This window comes from Panonychus citri, unplaced genomic scaffold (assembly GCF_014898815.1).
Source record: "Panonychus citri isolate SS breed McGregor unplaced genomic scaffold, ASM1489881v1 Contig00140, whole genome shotgun sequence".
Taxonomy (NCBI): domain Eukaryota; kingdom Metazoa; phylum Arthropoda; class Arachnida; order Trombidiformes; family Tetranychidae; genus Panonychus; species Panonychus citri.
The window spans coordinates 564,864-584,152 of NW_026515545.1; the positions used below are offsets into that span (position 1 = coordinate 564,864).

Here is a 19,289-nt window from a genome sequence, read left to right on the forward strand (position 1 = left end):
ATTGACAGCTTTCGCAGGTCCTAACATATTTTGAAATGAAACTGGACATTCTGGGCCAATAATATTTCTGTGAAATATTTGCGAATGTTTTTTGTATACCTCCATGACCGGCGGTGGCATCATCATGGTACCTTTTACAAATATCTAATCTTAATTTGTTTGGTATTACAAGAGTAAAATATTCTCGATATTTTCCTCTCATTTTTCTGTATAATATGTTATCTTCCAGATGATATTTGTTTAATCTTCTCTGTGCTCGTTTTGATAATTTCGACCAATTTTTCAGTTGATCAATTATCACATTTATCCATCGGTCTTCTTTTTGAGCAATAGCAATTGATTCACTTTGTTCGTCTTGTACTAAAGCAGCGATATTGACGACTAGTATTCTAGTCTCTAAAGGGTGTGTGATCTCATTAACTGAAGTGTCGATTGGGAAACGAGAGAGACAATCAACGTCTCTGTGGGCTGCCCCACTCTTATAAAGGACGTCGAAGTTAAATTCTTGTAGCAAGAGAGTGTATCTCATTAATCTTGGGGGTAATTTAGCTTTTGACTTAAGAAAACAAAGAGCGCAGTTGTCAGTGTAAATTTCGAAGTAAATTCCTTCAAGATATTGTCGAAATTTTTCAACAGCAAAGATTATAGCCAAACATTCTCGATCGGCGATTCCATAATTTTTTCCGCTCCTCTAAGGAGTCTACTAGCATAAGCGACTGGTCTGAAAGTCTGGTTTCTCCAGACTTTTGAAGTAGAATCGCTCCTAATCCAACGTCAGAAGCATCTGTACGGAGTTGAGTAGGTTGTGTTGGATCAAAATGTAATAAAATTTGATCAGACATCAATAAACCTTTTAATAACTGAAAAGATTTTTCTTGTTCTTCTGTCCAAAGAAATCGGACATTATTCCTCGTTAATCTTGTTAGAGGTTCAGCAATTTTAGAAAAATCTTGGACATGTCTACGATAGTAAGAGCAAAGTCCAACAAATGATCTTATTTCGGTTATTGTTTTTGGTTGAGGAGCAAGTTTAATAGCCGACACTTTATCTGGATCAGGCCGTTGACCATTTTCGTCAACGATGAAGCCCAGATACAATATTTTGGTTTGGAAAAAATGGCATTTACTTGGTTTTAGTTTTAAGTTGTTTCGAATAATCTAGTAAAAACCTGTTGTAGATCATCGAAGTGTTCCTCGATTGTTTTCGAAAATACGACAATATCATCCAAGTAAACAAGAACTTTAGAATATCTCATCCCAGAGAATACTGTATTCATTGTTCGACAAAAGGTTGCAGGTGCGTTTACAAGTCCAAATGGCATTCGAACAAATTCCCATATTCCCTCTGTTGTGATAAATGCTGTTTTTGCAATATCTTCTTGAGCGACTTTAATTTGATAATAACCAGAACGTAGATCCAATGAACTAAATATTTTCGCTCCTGCCAAAGAATCTAAAGACAATGATATATCTTGGATTGGGTATACATCCCGTTTTGTTATAGCATTGAGTTTGCGGTAATCAACACAGAATCTTAATTCCCCAGTTTTTTTTGGTACAATTACTACAGGTGATGCCCAAGGAGAGAAAGATGGTCGGATGAACCCACATTCGAGTAAATTGTTTATAATTTCTTGCGACTTCTCTCTCAATGCAATGGACTGACGGTAAGGATTTGCGTGTATCGGTGGCTCATCACCAGTGTCAATTTTATGTTCGTACAGTTCAGTTGTTGATAATTCATGGTCGGAAACAGCAAAAACATTTCTATGTTTATTTACCAAATTCTGAAATCGATCTTGATCTTCTTTCTTCAATTTTCCAACGTTGAGTTCGAGAATCGAAATTGGTTCAAGTGATTTTTCAAAATTTAAGTTCATTATTAAAAGTTGTTCTCCAGTTTCGGTTAAAATTTTAGTATCAGATTCATAATCGTTTGGGATTGAAGCAATAAAAATTTTCTTTTCTTTTACATTAATTATCAAGTCAGCAAGTTCTGATATGTCTTGACCAATCAATAGGTCAACATCAGCTGGTAATTCACTGATCACCATCACATTGGATTTAATGTTTACATTACTCACGCCATCGGCTACATTAATGTCTACTTTAGCCTGTCCCACAGGTTTGATTGGCTTATTATCCGCAGCGGTCGTGGGTGGACCAGTGTATCTTTTTATCTCAACGTCAAGCTTGGATATCGCTTTCAAAGTCATGACTGATAGCTCGGCCCCAGTGTCAACCATTGCTTTCATTTTTTGACCATTAACCAATACTTCAATTATTATCAGTCGATTTTTTTCTGCCTCTAGGTTGGTAACCACGATATTTATTGTTCTAGAAGCACTAGTAATTTGAGGGGTCCAATCGTCCGTTTCAGGTTCCATATTATACGGCTCTTCAACTTCGTGTTGGTTTTCTTGCGTTATTACAAAGTTTCGTTTATTTTGGTTATCTCTATTTTGATTATATTTTTGTATTAATTTTTGACAATTTGATTTGTAATGTCCTGGTTCCTTACAATAGTAACAATAGATCTCATTTGGATCGAAAGGTTGAGACGTCGACGGTTGATTTTGATCATAGGAAGCAAAATTATAACCTTGTTGATAGTTTGGAATTTGTTGGTTATTAAAATCTTGTTGTTGATATTGTGCTTGATTATTTTGAGGGCGCGATTTGTTTCTATAACCTTGCGGATTTCGCTGAGGTCTAAATGTATTATGAAAACCTTGTGGGTTTTGTTGTTGTTGGAATTGATTGTTAAAAGCTTGAAAACCTTGTGTGTTCTGCTGATGTTGGAATTGATTATTCTGTCCTTGATTATTTAAATTTGTATTATTCTTTTGAAATTGTATCGGTTGACTCTGATCATTGTAGTTCGTATAATTCTGTTGGAAGCTATTACGTGGTTGAAATTGATTGTTGAAACCGTGTAAATTTTGTTGCTGAAATTGATTATGGAAAGCTTGAAAACTTTGTGGATTTTGTTGTTGAAATTGGTTGTTAAAATTGTAACCAGGGTATCTTCTTCTATTGTAGAAATAGGTGTTCGAATTTGGATTCGATGTTACCAATTTCTCATCAAAACTTCCTTGTCTCGGTCTCATATTCCGATGTTGGTCGAATTTGTTCTTTTGATAATAAAACTCAGCCTCTTCGGCCAGATTTTTCATTTCATCCAAAGAATTAACTTTGGTCAACGCAATATAATTCAGTATTCCGGGTAACAATCCATTTTTAATATATTGAATTTTTTCTTCCAATTCCATATTAGCATCAAGTTTTGCACACAAGCCTATCATCTCAAATATGTATGATCGAACATCTTGACTTTCAGATTGTTTTTTGTTTTCGATTCTCATTCTTAGTGTATTTCTTCGGAACGAGGTCTTTTTAAAAGCTAAGATTAACTTTGCTTTTAGGTCATCGTAAGTTGTTGGTCTTTGACCAATCGGTTTAGAACGTATACTCCCGGTATACCAATCTTTCGCTGGTCCTTTTAAATATAAAGGTAATCGTCGGAAACGGTCAATATCGTCTAATCCAGCAGCTTCGGTGATTTGTTCGAATTCTTCAATCCATTCACCGACTTCGCTATTAACTCCGTTAAAGTCTTTAATATTATTAAGAAGGGTATCTGAATATCTGGACGATATGATTATAGCAAAAAAGATGGTTTGATAAGTACCCAGATGACTTTATAGCATTCACGATCGACTTTTCTCGATCAGTAACAATGGGAATATGTTTCGTGATTTTTAACTTCTTGTTGACGAAGTTGTTCCAAAAAAAATTGTGGACTCCTTCATGCTTCTTGTCGTGAATCATAGCCACAAGGGGAAAATTTGGATCACCAACAAGCTCAGTATTTCTCGCACATAAAATTGATACGTAATAATTACCAAGATTGAATGTTGTGTCATAACTTAAAATTTGTTTTTCTCTTTCGCCTTGAGAGAATATACGATTTGTCAACTCAACGGCAGTTCTGCTTCCAAGTATAATGACAAGATCAGGAAGAACTTGATAAAAGTGTACTTCATTTTCTAGTTCCGATTTACCAAGAATGTAGCCTCCATAAAACTCATCGAGGCTCAACACCGTTCCTATTATCAAACTTTTTCGATCCAGCACTGTTCTTGCTCTTAACCAAATCAATTGTATCCTTAGCAATGCGAATGAAAGGCCTCTCTTTCTTTGCATTTCCATGTGGTCGTTTGATTGCTAATGTTTTATCACCTTCATAGACCACAACTACATTTTCAATACTTGGTCAAAAAAATAATTACAAAATTTAGATGAGAATAGACGATAAAAGAGTATTAGGGCGCAACTTTCGTTGACTGGTGTTGACTGGGATTAAAAAAAGAAAACAAGAAACTTACCGTCCATCGTATAAATTAGCCTCTTAAACTTTGTTGATGTAACATTTTTCCCGGCTTCTTTTCCAATCAAAACATAGCTGAAGCTTTTTTTAATATCCTCCTTCAGTTTCCTTGTAGGTCCAATGAACCACACCCAAGGGTCGATCCGATAATCGTTTCCTCTTTTCTTTAGAAGATAAGGCACATTAACTTCTGGATCACACAGTACCATGGTATTAACAAGATTTCCATTCTGTAATAGTTCTAGAACTTCCATGTGTGTATCCTCAAAATCATCTGAAATTTTGTAATAAAAAAACATTTGTAAATTCAAATTATCTATCAATGGTAAATTAATTCTTACCTCTAGCTTGAGAATCAACACTAATCTTATTGCTGATTTGTTAAATTTTAATGTAGAATCACAATTATAAAATACTTTAAAATCTAAATCCAAAAGCTAAATAAGCATTAAAAAAACTTTTTGAATGAAAACATTGCAATCAGCTGTTTTCATTTTCGTCAGCTTTTGATTTTCGTGGTATTTGTGCGGTATTTGTGTATTTGTCGGTTATTTGTCTATTTGCTTAGTATTTGTTTTTTACCCTGGACCGCATCGCTACCACCTCAATCTATCATATGATCCACAATAGACATAAATACAGGGTGACTACTGTACACCAAGAGCAAGATCTTGATTCTTGATTCTATCCTCTTTCAAAAGCAAATTACGTTTTTTACCTCAAATTAAAACCTAAACTACTTCAATCAAATCATAACGAATCGAAATTTAGACAATAAAATACAATTAATGAATTGATTCATTAGATAAAATCCAACTAATTATTGTGTTAAAGCCAACACAATAAGGTTTTAAATGATTTTTTCAATGTGAATTAGAAAATGAAGAAATGAAGAGTAATAGATGCTCTTTGATGGATAATATTCTAAGGACTGTTCGAATATGTTTGTGTGAATGAGAACACTAGATTGTTCGCTTTAATTTTTAGTTCGTTTGATGAAACTCAGCAATTGTCAAATATGATATTTTGCATTTATTATTAATTATTAACGGTTTTCTTAAAACATAGACAAGAAAAGTTTCATTTATAAAGCCAAGGCGGACGCTGATACACCTACAGACATGACTGGGGTTTTAATACTCATGATTTCAGAATCTGATTGACCTTTTGGATTTGAGTTTTGCTTGGAAACTGAATTGGCGTTTGCCATAGAAGTTGCAGAAGAAGAGCTCGAAGATGGATTAGGTCCAGTTGGTATTGGTTTACCTTTACCTTGTTTTGGTGATCCTGATGGAGATGATCCTGAACCTGTGGCATATCCTTTTCCGTTATTGTTTGTGGTGGACTTTGAAGATGAAAATGATTTAGTTACACTATTTGAGGGTCCTTTTGAATTCTCATTACGATTAATTGTTTTGATTTTTATTATTAGAAAATGGTTACACGTGCAGTGTTGGTACCCAATTTGCTGAGGATCATTTTTACGAATTCAAGGAAAGTTTCAAAAATGTTCTTACTAAACAAATATCCCCGCTGCGAATAGGATCAATCTATCTTGATTTCCATATCGATAGGATCTCAGCTAGAGTTGAATTTTTCGAAAGGCCACCTCTTGAGAGTAAGATGAACCCAAGAAACTTTAGGCTGAATTCATATATTATTCATTGAGAGTATAAGAATTAATAGTTTCCATTTTCAGAATCTTTTCAGATACGAGATGCTAAAGTCAAAGTGGACAATCCAAAGTTGACCTCTGGGGGTATTATTGCTAAAAGTATCGATGAATGTTTGAAAACCCAATTGAAAGAAAATTATTTCAAGTAAGTGAATTGATACTTAATTGAAATGTGACAACTGAAATTTATTTTACTTCTTCCATTACCAGAGAGATCCTTTACTGTCCCTCATTGAATGGACTTTGTTTGAACATTGAAGATCCGAACAGTTTGGAGGAAACTGTTGATTCGAATATTGATTGTAAACTTTACTATTTTCCTCTAATGAATCAGTATCGGTTAACAAAAGAAATTGAACTTGCTGATATTCATAAATCTTCACTTCGACTTGATAACATGCCGATCTCCTTGAAATGTGATAACTGTACAACTGCAAGTAAATCTCATCGATATCGAATAACCAATGTTCTTGACTATACTTTTTTCGATCAGATTTCTCATAAACAATCAAGTTTCATGGAAATTCAAAAATCATCAAAACTCATCTCAACAGACAAATCTGTTCACCCAGTAAGTGGCGCTATTCATAGTATCGGTGACTGTTATCGTACTTGTGTCACTCCAAATAATTTTGACTGTGTTGCATTTTCTTATTGCTCCAATGGAAATTCTCATGAATGTCTCATTTCCAGTGCTCTATTTATACCAAATGCTACCGTGTATGCAAACAACTGTTCAACCTATTCAAGAAATTTCCTACTCGAATATCAGAAAAATCCAAACCAACAATTTTACGATATCTCAGATGATGATAGTGTTTATTCATGGACAGTTGAAGATTGTGCCGCTCAATGTTCACAATCCCCTAAATGTTTCTCATTTCAATATTGTTCCAATAATAATCAATGTACTTTTACAAAGACTTCATACCCAGTTAAAAAGGTGCGACATGACATTTTTTGCAATGTTTATACTCGTAAGTTAAAGTGTTCTAAAAGTTATGTAAATTTTATTGATAATCACAACTTTTTTATTACAGCAAAAAAATCACAAGAGTTTGTAAGCACTGGTACTACCCTGGTTTCGGAATTCATTCTGAGTGAGAGTAAATTGAACATGGAGCAATGTGCAGCTCTTTGTTATAACTGGAGAGCGGGAAACGAAAGCTGTAAATCTTTCAACTTTTGTCCTAAAGGTCGACTTGAAACTACTTGTCAGTTGACCCAATACATGGTTGGAAACCCAAATGTTGCAACTTCCCCCTCGCAAAATTGTTACAATTTTCAACTACTAAAGAAACTTCAACAACGTGAGTCCAATCATGAAGCATTTGCACCGAATGATGATATGGCTAATGAAGGGATTTTTCTCAAGGAAAAAAGTAAAGTTAAGACACAAGTCACTATTACTTTGATAATATCACCTTAAGGTTTTTTATCCAGCAATTAAAACAGAGTCACAATTGTTGAAAGTATCAATTTACTTTTAATTCTGGCCTCTCTTTAGAGATGATAAACAATATCAATAGAGACAAAAACCAGATAAGAATAACTTAATGGTAATTTTAAGTTAGATAGTAACAACGGTTACACTGACCTTTCACAAGATGCTTACCTGCCCTTCACACTTACAAGTAATAACAGTTCGTATACAGAATTCACTTCAATTATCTTAAGATGTAAACTCGGTTAAATAAGACTTTATTAAAATAGAAAGAAAATGAAAATATCAATGATTAGAATGAAATTCTAATAAGAATACAGAATAAAATTCACTTAAGTGAGAAAACGAATCTAGATTGAAAGTGTTAACTAGACTGAAGATACATTTGTTGATTAGATTTGTATTTATACTTAATCCATTCAATTGAATATTTTTTATCCGTTGGTAAATCTTGTTAATTGATAACAGACAATTAAGTCAGAGATCAAAGATGAGTTAACTTAAGTTTTTAACATAATCATTGTTGACTAATTGTTGTTAAAACAAAATTTTACTGTGGGAAAAATGGTAATGTAATCAGAGTTAACAAAAGTTAAAGAAGATAAGAAGAAAGAGAAAATATTTGTAGAAAGAGAAAAGTAAGTAAAGAAAGAGAAAAGCAAATTGACGCCAATGATTAAAACCAGAAGGTTATTTTCATAAGAATTGACAAGACTATTGTCTCTCCATCATTAACTGTTAATTTGTTTTTCTAAAGAAAATGATTAGTTAAGTTTAATTGTTAATTAAAGTTGTAATGTTTGTTAATTGTAATTAGTTAATTGTTGATTAAATGAAAATGATTAATTAACTAAAGTTAAATTTAAATGAATAAAATTAATAAGTGAAGTGAAGGGTTAAATCTCTACCCTACAGATTCAGTGGATTTTGATTAAGACACCTTTCAGTTCATCTTATTAATATTTAGTGTTGAAATTTGAAGATTCCGTGGGTGAAGGTATCGCCGAGAATTTATTTGATGAATCGGTTCATCTTCTTCTGGTAATACATGAATTTCAAAATTTCCTGGTGGTGGTGTTAATGGAGATGATGGTGTTGGTGAAGCACAAGTATCACTATTAAAACTTGGACAATTCCTTGAGGTTGAAGTGTAATAATGCCAATTTTCAGGCCATTCGTCAGTTCCAGCGTTTACACGAGTAGAATAAATATCAAGTAACTGAGCAATTCGTTTATTACCACAGGTACGTTCGATATTTTTACTATGTATTCCATCTTTCAGTTCCGAACATTTATTTTCAATCTCAGGCCAAAAGGCTAAATATAGTTGAAGAGAAACTAAAGCTTCCACGACAGGTGAATGAGCCTTTTTCTCAATAGTGAACTTTCGAAACACAAGAAATGATATAAGCGAAAGAGAACATGGACTTTTCAAGTATGGAGAAAAATGTTGAGTGATTTCTCTCATTTTATACCTTAGGCGATCGATTTCATTCTTAGTTAAACCAAGAGCATTTAGTTGAGCAATAAGACCAGAACCAATCAGTTGATTACACACAACCAAATAGGGAATCACTTGATCTCTTACTGAATCTAGATTTTTAGCATATCGAAGATCAGATCGACACAATCCATGATGTTCACTCTGAATAATTTCAATTTGTTGATAACGAACAAAACTTTCATATACAATTTCTTGGTGTCCATTAACAATAACTATCCAAATCGGCTTTTGTTCAATTTTCTCAATTATACCTTGAGGTCGTTCATATTGAGTAAATACACCACAATAAGCCATATTCATAGAGAATATTAACTTTGGATTTGAATGTTTATCGGTATTGTCTTTGATTAATTGTTGATAACTTTCAGGAAGTGTTGGAAGTTGAACACGAGAACACTGATGAAATAATTCAGTCGTTTGTGATAGTTTAAGTTCATGATAATGACCATATGGTCGAGATGAATTAGATGAGGTTGATGATGATGATGATGATGATGAATCTCTTCTTTGTCGATAACTTGAGTTAATTTTTTGTCTATCAATATCTCTTATTGACGGAAAGTCAAGTTTAATCGATTTAAGAATTGATTCAACTTTCTCTGGATGAATGAGTGAGAAAACATTAATTCTGATGAATGGCTGATTTTGTTCATGATATGGTCGTTTGATTTCTTGCCATTCTCTCTTTTGTTTTTCTTCTCTTTTTTGTTTCTCATTTAACAAGAACCATTCAGCATTTTCTCTTAAGAGATAATCGGGAATTTGAGACCAATGAATTGATCTGGGTCTGATATAATGATCAGAATTTGGTTTGTGTCCCATGAATGGTTCGAATCCCATATTTTGCATTAATTGTTCATGTTCACTCACTGGTTCGGCTGGATCTTTTAATCGTCGCCAACAATTCCAATAGTTTATTCTTGCTCCAGGAATATGATTTCTTATATAATCAGGAGCTAAAAAAGGGTCATTTGGATTAGCGTCTCTTTCAATCAAAGTACAAGCGTATTCAGCATGTTTTTTATTCCATCTCTCTGAATGAGTTGAATTCGTTGGAGTAGATGAAGTTGATGCAATAGCTGCTTTGAGATGAGGAGCTAAATGAGAGAGAAAATTTTTATGAGGTTTAACAAAAGTTTTCAATGTTTCTCCATGTTTAAATTTTGATCCCATTTCGAAATCATAATCATCTTTTATAAGTCCAGATCGACAGCATCTTTCATGATTGAAATAATCAACTGGTTTTATCTGTTGATTGCAGAAATGTCGTCGACATATAAATAAGGCTGATGAATATTTATCAAAAGTGGTTGATTTTTGGACTTTTTTGAACAATGGATAATCGTTAGTGGAAGTAAATTTAACGATACATTGAGTTTCTAAACACATTGCTTTCTCCTTGTTGTTTGGTGGGACGAAATTCAGTTTGACGATTACTTTTCTTAACCAACAGGTACATGATAAACAATACCACTTGTTACAGTTGGTACAATAAAGTGGACTTATTGTAATATGTTCACAGAGATTACATTTGATAGTGTCCAGAATATCATGAATGTTGATAAGAATAACTTTTGATAAAGGTAAACCTTTAGGTACATCGTCAATATCTAATGAATCAATTTCAGGAATATCGATTAGATTTAATTTTATCTTTTCCTTGATTAATTGAAAATATTTCTGACGAGTTTCTTTCAATTCACTTGCTTCTTTTTCAACTTGTTGCTTAATCTGAAAGAATCTCTCTGATGTTAAATAATCAGGAAGAGGAGCAGTAGGATTAGGAGCAGGATAAGTATTTCGGGGCCAATAGAAATCATTTGGACCGGGATGAGTTTGAGAATCTTGAAACTCTTTGGATGATTGTTGATGATATTGTCTCTTAAAGGGTGGATATTCCTCTTCATGAAAATTCACATTTCGAGGAAATCGTCTTTTAGATGAGCATTTAAATTGATTCATCTCTTTAGAGGACATTTGAATTTCAATTTGTAACTGTTGATGTTGATTCTCAAAAGAGGAATTGAATGAATTATCATAAGAAACTGATTGTTTCGGTGGTGAAGAAAATGATTTCACTGGTGCTGATTTATAACGAGGACAAGTTATTCCAGTTGATGTTCCAGGTTGAGGAAATTCGAAGTCAATTGGAACAGGATTGATCGGATGTTGAGTTTGTTTCGTTTTCTTTTCTTTACCTTTAGGTTCAGTTTGTGTTGAAGTTGCTCTTCTTTTCAATTCTGCTTTTGTTTCCATTTTGTAAACTTCAGGAATTGGTGAAAACGGACGAGCGTTAATTGGCCTTGCACCTTCAGGTGGAACTGTAGGTTCACTATAACCAGAAGTAAAGTAATGGTGAGAAAGATCTTGAGGTGCAATGTTTCTCCACTTATTAGGTTTGAAATTTGGAATCGGTTGTTGGACTAAATCTTCATCCACATAGATTTCAACTTCGTCAGATGATGAAGAATTGATTGTTATATCATGTTCATCAGTATCTAATTTCACTTGAGTGAGACCTTTGGTCAAAGATGATGTTGATGAGCTGGATGAGATTGATGAAGTTGGTGAAGCGATTTTAAATTCAGTAATACTAACAGTTTCAGTGGATTTTGATGAATTACCCGAATTAGAATTCAGATTATAATCAAGAGGAGCAATTGAAGAAAACAAATTTTCAGGTAAATTGATTGATTTTTCACTTTGTCCACGTGTTGTTGGGTTTTCCTTTGTTGAATCATTACCATCATTAGATGATGAATTTGAAGGGAAAAACAATTCATAAAATTCACCATCGTCACCTTGTTTTTCAATTCTAGTTGTAAGTTTATCTCGATCAGACATTGTGACAATTATAAAAAATTTAACTTTCAGAACAATCTGAAGATAATTCACAGAACTGAAATAAAATGAATACCTTAAGAAACTCAAGTTGATGATTACAAAGTTATAATGTAAATGAATATAAAAGAATAGAAAATTAATTGGAACTTGTCTTAAGACAAACAATTTGATTAGCAATTGATCAACTGAAGAGAAAATTTTGTTACTCAAGTTTAACTTGTGAAAGTGTTTATCAGTTGATAATTGTGAACAAAAGAAAAGAAAATTTTTGTTTACTTTAAAGCAATTAGAAGGAGATGATTCAAAAGTAACATGAGTAAAAGTTTAGTCTAAATTTTTCTCATCTTTTTGGTGAGAAAACAAACAATCATAAGATAATGAAGAGACTAATTTATCATCCAAGTTATGAAAATCGAAACAATAACAAAAGTTGATCAAATCATAATTAACATTGGTAAGATCATTTTTCTTTGCTGTTAATTGAGAACGAGTTAATCGTTTAGATGCAAAGTCTAATGTTGGTTGTTGTCCAATTTGCTTATCGGCAGTAATATATTGTTTTCTTTTAGATTTACTAACATCAGCTGATTGAGAATCGATAATATTATTGACCGAAGGAGTATCAATAACTTCATTTTCATCGTTATTATTATTATCATTCTCATCAAGAGAAATGTCATTAAGAAAATTTGATTGAATTTCATCAGTTAATTTACTTGAATAATCTTTAGATGAAATTTGATTTCTATTATCATCTCTATCTGTAATTGAATTTGTCTTCAGATCAGTGAAATTTTCTGGTTGTAACCAATTCTCTGAATCAATGTCAAAGAAGTGATTTTTCAATTGACTCAATCTTGAATCAAGTTCACCTTTGAATAATTTTGTATTAGAACAATTAACTGAGAAAAGGTCAAATTCATCTGAATGAGGATTGATTAATAAAAGTGCTCCTTTTTTCATACCATAGACTAAGTATGGGCCATGGTACTTAGGTAATAGCTTTTTTGACAATTCTGATGAAGATTTTGATTCACTTTTTACCCAAACATAATCTCCAATTTTGTAAGGAGGTTGTTTATGTAAACTTTTGATTCTATTTATCTGATATTGTTGTTGTGAAATTAAACGAGCATAAGCTATTTGTTTAGCTTGAGCTTGAGTATAACTAAAACTGCGATCTAAGTCAAGTTGATTATCTAACGAATCTCGTGGACATTGTCCAAAGACCAATTGAAATGGTGAAAAGCGAGTAATTTTGTGAATTGACGTGTTAATTGCATAAAGTGATTTCTCTAAACCTCTGGAAAGATTTTTAGTTCCTTGTTCATGAACCAAAGTTCTTAAACGATCAGCAATTGTTCTGTTTGCACGTTCAACTATTCCTTGTGATTGAGGATGATAGGGTGTAGAAACTTCATGTTTGATATTACATTCAGTTAAGAAACGATGTACAGCTTCAGATAAGAAATTGGAACCTCGATCGGTTTGAATTACCTTTGGGTAGTTGAAGGTAAGAAAAAATTGTTCCAAGAAGTCAATTACATTTTCAGCTTTTTGATTATTGTATATCTTTGCATAAGTATAACGAGAAAGAGTATCGACTAGAACGAGTATGTACTTTTTCGAGTTGTTGATCGAAATCGGACCTTGTACATCCAATTCAAGTCGTTCGAAATTATTTCTCGGAATCGGCTTAGCGCTTGGTTCACAGAAAATGATCGATCCAGGCTTCGAAACTGAACAAGTGTTACAATTATTACATAGATCAATGATATGTTGATAAAGATGTTTCATGTAATAACGAGATGAGATTGAGAGAAAAGTTTTTTCAGGGCCAAAATGACCACCAGTAGCTGAAGAATGATACCATTTGAACAATTCCTTAAGGAGATTCAATCCAATCACTGGTCGGGTAATGTTTTGATTATACAAAGCTTTCCTTTGAATTAGTTCATTTTTGATCATATAACTTTTGGTCACTTTCGAATCATTTTTCATGAGTTGTTGTTTGATCTCTCGACAATTAGGATCACTCTCTTGAAATTTCATTATCTTGGAGTGAAAAGAATCAGTTGATAAAGTATAACTGATAACAGGGGGTTCATCATAATCAATTGATGGATTTTCGAGCACAAAATTGATTATGTTAAAGCCAAGATTTTTATCTTCATCTCTACTTATTTAACTGTAGTCAATTCTGTTTAAATCCACTGTGAAGTAAACTTTATCTAAATAATCTTCTTCTGGGTCAATAATGTCACGATTTTCCCAAACAGTTTGGGCACGAGAGAAACAATCAGGTGGATGAGTCGAGCCTTTTTTGTATACAATCTTGATATTGTACATTGAAAGTATTATTGACCATCGTCTCAAACGAGCATTTTTGAAGTTTACTTTAGTAATTGTGCAGAGAGCATGATGATCAGTTTCAACAACAAATTGTTCACCTTCAAGATAATGTTTGTATTTCTCTATTCCAACGAGAACGGCAAATAATTCTTTCTCTGAAACAGAATAATTTTGTTGGTGTTTTTGCAATTTTTGTGAAAAGATAGATATTGGAAGCCAATCCTTAACTTTTTCAATAGGATTTTCTTTAGAATAATTTGGAGATTTTGGATCTTCTTGTAACAAAATTCCACCAACAGCAATATCTGAAGCATCAACTGAAATTTTCCTTCTCAAGTCAGGATTGAAGTGAACTAACATTGTAGTTGTTATCAAAGCTTCTTTTAAAGTATCAAGAGTTTTCTTGTCTTCATTCATCATTTTAAATTTTCTTTCTCGAGAAATCAATCGGTAAAGAGGAGCAGCAAGTTTTGAGTAGTTGGGAATGTATCGCGAAAAATAGTTATAACAACCAAGAAGTGATTGTAATTGTTTAACATTTTTCGGATAAGGAAGACGTTTGACCGCTTCCACTTTTTTCGGGTCGGGTTTTATACCTTCGCCATTTACAACATGTCCAAGCAATAGAATTTCTGAATATCCGAATTTACATTTTTCGAGTTTTACCTTTAGGTTGAACTTCTCGAAACGATTGAGGACATTTTCAGTCATACTCATCAATTCATCCCAAGTACGTCCAATCACTGGTACGTCATCAAAGTAGCCGAGACACTTAGTGTATTGTAAGCCATCCAAGACTTTGTTGATTAAATTTTGAAATATAAACGGAGCACCAGATAATCCCATAGGAAGACGTTTATATTGATATTTTCCATCAGGAGTTACAAAAACTGTTTTTTCTCTTTCACTTTGAGGTAATGCAATTTGATGATAACATTGACACAAGTCAAACATGTTAAAATATTTACCTCCTCGGACTGTTTCCAAACAATCATCAATTCTTGGCATCGGAAATGAGGGAACTTTTGTTAAACGATTCAGAAGACGAAAATCGGTAACTAAACGGAATGTTCCATTAGGTCGAGGCACAAGAAGAGCAGGTGATCCACCTTCAGCATTGGATTCTTCTATTATATCAGCGGCCAAAAGATCATCAATGGTTCGCTTATAAGCTAATCGTCGCTCATTATTACATGGATAAGGATTTTGATAAGGAATAACGTTATCACCGATATCGATCTCCACTGGACAAATATCATTATCAACGAAACCAAGATCTTTTTTGTCTTTGCTAAAAACTTTCTCGTATTTAAGAAACAATCGAACGAGATCGTCGCTTTTATCTTGAGATAAATTAGGATTAATTTGCTGTTTTAGCTTTTCAACAAAACTTTTATCTTCATTTGATGAAATTTTGGTTTCAGATTGTGACAATAAGTTAACCTTTGATGAGAATTTGGTTTCTAAGGTTAAATCGTGTTCATTTTTGAAAGTATTTGGTTCAGTTAAACCAAGAAGATTAGCATGAATCGGAAGATGATGAGAGAAGTTGTCAATTGTGTAATCGTTTTCTGAACATTTGAACTTATTGAATAATGAATCCGTTTCTTTAATAGTAAGAAAGCGAAACTTAAATTCAGGATTGAGGAGTTTACCATTAGGTGTTTCTCTGGCGAATACTTTAGTATAACTTCCATCAGAGTTAACTTGAATATAAAAAAGTTGAATGAAATTGTTACCAAGTAAGAAAATCGGATCAAACTCTTTAACAACAGTTACTTTGAGTAAACGAGTACCCTGAATTTCTGGATGAAAAATTGCTGCATAAGCGAATCCAACAGAATTCTTAGTTCCAGAAATTCCGAAAATTGGAATATTATTTCGAACAATATTTACGTTACATTGAATTGCCAATTGATAATCAATTACCGATGAAGTCGCTCCGGTGTCAACCAAAACACGAGTTTTCATAACTGGTTCCTTGATTGGAGTTTCTATTGTCAAAGTACAAAGTGACATACATTCAAATAAAGGATCACCTTTGTTGGTAATTATTGGTGGCTGTTGATGATCACTTAGAGTATATGAAATTTCATGTTTCATAACTGAAGCGGGAGCAGTAGAAGTTGATGATGTCGAGAGATATTCGATTGAAGGTTCACAAAGACTATTAATTGTTTGCGAATTTTTCTGAGTACTGGTTGTTGTTTTAGCTTTTTGACGAGAGTCATCTCGCTTTCGTCTTTCAGGACAATCAGGAGCAACATGATCAAGTTGGTTGCAAATATGACAGGTTAATCCTTTATGAGCAGGATTAGGAAATGGACGAATGTAAGGTTTTTGGAAGTTACCTTTAGGATGATTAGTTTTATCTCTAGATTGATGTCGAGGTGGATGAGTTTTTGTTACTTGTTTATCGATTTTTACTTTTCTCTTTTGATCTTCTTTCTCATAATAATGTCGATAGAGACAATTAATAATTTTCTGTTCATCATTATTATGACCAGATCGATAAATTTCATTTTGAATATTTTCAGGTAAATGCGAAAGTAAATCGAAGAGAAAACCTTTATCTGTTACAGTATCTTTAACTTTCTCCATTAAATCTCGAAGTTTATCGATAAACATTTGTGGTGGTTCAGAAAAATCGTAAATGTAATTTCTCAATTGATAAGCGGCTTTAGCAGTAAATGTTGGCATACTCAACTTTTCTTTGAGAGCGTTAACATAATCATGGTAATCAGTGATCGAAGGGTCAACACGATTTGCTAAATGTAACAATTCATGAGCTAAACCTTTTTTGAAACAGCGAAGACGAGTTGAGTTGTCACACTCTTCTAATGATAACTTATTCACAGTTTTTCTTATCCATGAACCCATATCTTCACCTTTGTAAAACTCAGTTACCTTAGGGTCTTTACGATTTGAAGCAACTAAAGTTTTAACAAGAGTTTCAAATTTATCAGTAACTTGAACATTACCTTGGACTTGAGTTAAATTTTCCATGGCATCATGAGATTGAGCCAGTGAATGAGTAGGAGAACCAGGTCTTGAGACAGAATGAGTTTGATTAACCCAATCAGCAGAAAGTTGAAGTAACTTATTGATTGTACCATAAGGTAAATTACACGACCTTAACTCTTCCTCAGGAACGTTAAAAATTGTTTCCTCGTCACGTCCAATACGAACTAGAATTAGTTGTAATTCAGATTCCAAGATTTTTGCATTACGGAGATTAGTTAGCCAAAGTGGAGGAACTGTTTCTTGAACCTCTTCAACAGTAAGATTATCAATTTCCTCATTGGTTAATTGTTCACCGAGTAACAAATAATTGGTTCTAATGATTTCATAAACTCGTCGCTTAAGTATAGCGTTAGTTGGAATATCATTAATAAAATTGTTCAGTAACTCTCTGAGCCCTTGATTATCTAAAGAGGAAATTGTTGTCATGTTGGAATTAATTACCAATGGTAAAGATAATTCAGAAGTACCAGGAGTCTCTTGAGAGATAACTGTATCACTGTTGACGTTGGGTGTAGACCGAATAGGAATTGAGATTCTATTCTGATGTTGACGGGTTATAATCGGAGGAGAATTGTACTCGCGATTTCTTGTTCTTACCATTAGGTAAAAAAGTTGAATTTATTAACTTGTCTTATAAAGACCACTTTTCACTTTAAACAACTGAGTGAATCCTGCCTGGGTCGCCAAGTGAAGGGATTTTTCTCAAGGAAAAAAGTAAAGTTAAGACACAAGTCACTATTACTTTGATAATATCACCTTAAGGTTTTTTATCCAGCAATTAAAACAGAGTCACAATTGTTGAAAGTATCAATTTACTTTTAATTCTGGCCTCTCTTTAGAGATGATAAACAATATCAATAGAGACAAAAACCAGATAAGAATAACTTAATGGTAATTTTAAGTTAGATAGTAACAACGGTTACACTGACCTTTCACAAGATGCTTACCTGCCCTTCACACTTACAAGTAATAACAGTTCGTATACAGAATTCACTTCAATTATCTTAAGATGTAAACTCGGTTAAATAAGACTTTATTAAAATAGAAAGAAAATGAAAATATCAATGATTAGAATGAAATTCTAATAAGAATACAGAATAAAATTCACTTAAGTGAGAAAACGAATCTAGATTGAAAGTGTTAACTAGACTGAAGATACATTTGTTGATTAGATTTGTATTTATACTTAATCCATTCAATTGAATATTTTTTATCCGTTGGTAAATCTTGTTAATTGATAACAGACAATTAAGTCAGAGATCAAAGATGAGTTAACTTAAGTTTTTAACATAATCATTGTTGACTAATTGTTGTTAAAACAAAATTTTACTGTGGGAAAAATGGTAATGTAATCAGAGTTAACAAAAGTTAAAGAAGATAAGAAGAAAGAGAAAATATTTGTAGAAAGAGAAAAGTAAGTAAAGAAAGAGAAAAGCAAATTGACGCCAATGATTAAAACCAGAAGGTTATTTTCATAAGAATTGACAAGACTATTGTCTCTCCATCATTAACTGTTAATTTGTTTTTCTAAAGAAAATGATTAGTTAAGTTTAATTGTTAATTAAAGTTGTAATGTTTGTTAATTGTAATTAGTTAATTGTTGATTAAATGAAAATGATTAATTAACTAAAGTTAAATTTAAATGAATAAAATTAATAAGTGAAGTGAAGGGTTAAATCTCTACCCTACACTAATGCAGCTACTTCCATTTCGTTGGCCTTTCTTGTTGTTGGTCTTGCCTTGGGAATCGCTACCACCTCAATCTATCATATGATCCACAATAGACATAAATACAGGGTGACTACTGTACACCAAGAGCAAGATCTTGATTCTTGATTCTATCCTCTTTCAAAAGCAAATTACGTTTTTTACCTCAAATTAAAACCTAAACTACTTCAATCAAATCATAACGAATCGAAATTTAGACAATAAAATACAATTAATGAATTGATTCATTAGATAAAATCCAACTAATTATTGTGTTAAAGCCAACACAATAAGGTTTTAAATGATTTTTTCAATGTGAATTAGAAAATGAAGAAATGAAGAGTAATAGA

General features: G+C 32.7%; 1 protein-coding gene across 1 annotated transcript; it reads left to right on the forward strand.

Moving 5' to 3' along the window:
• Positions 1 to 5,510: 5,510 nt before the first annotated feature.
• Positions 5,511 to 19,183, forward strand: LOC128394866 (uncharacterized). Its single transcript, XM_053355235.1, has 7 exons — positions 5,511 to 5,519; positions 5,568 to 5,772; positions 5,822 to 6,007; positions 6,089 to 6,209; positions 6,275 to 7,041; positions 7,105 to 7,416; positions 18,923 to 19,183. Exons 1-7 carry the CDS (start codon positions 5,511 to 5,513, stop codon positions 19,066 to 19,068), a joined length of 1,746 nt encoding a protein of 581 aa, XP_053211210.1. The 3' UTR covers positions 19,069 to 19,183.
• Positions 19,184 to 19,289: the final 106 nt, after the last annotated feature.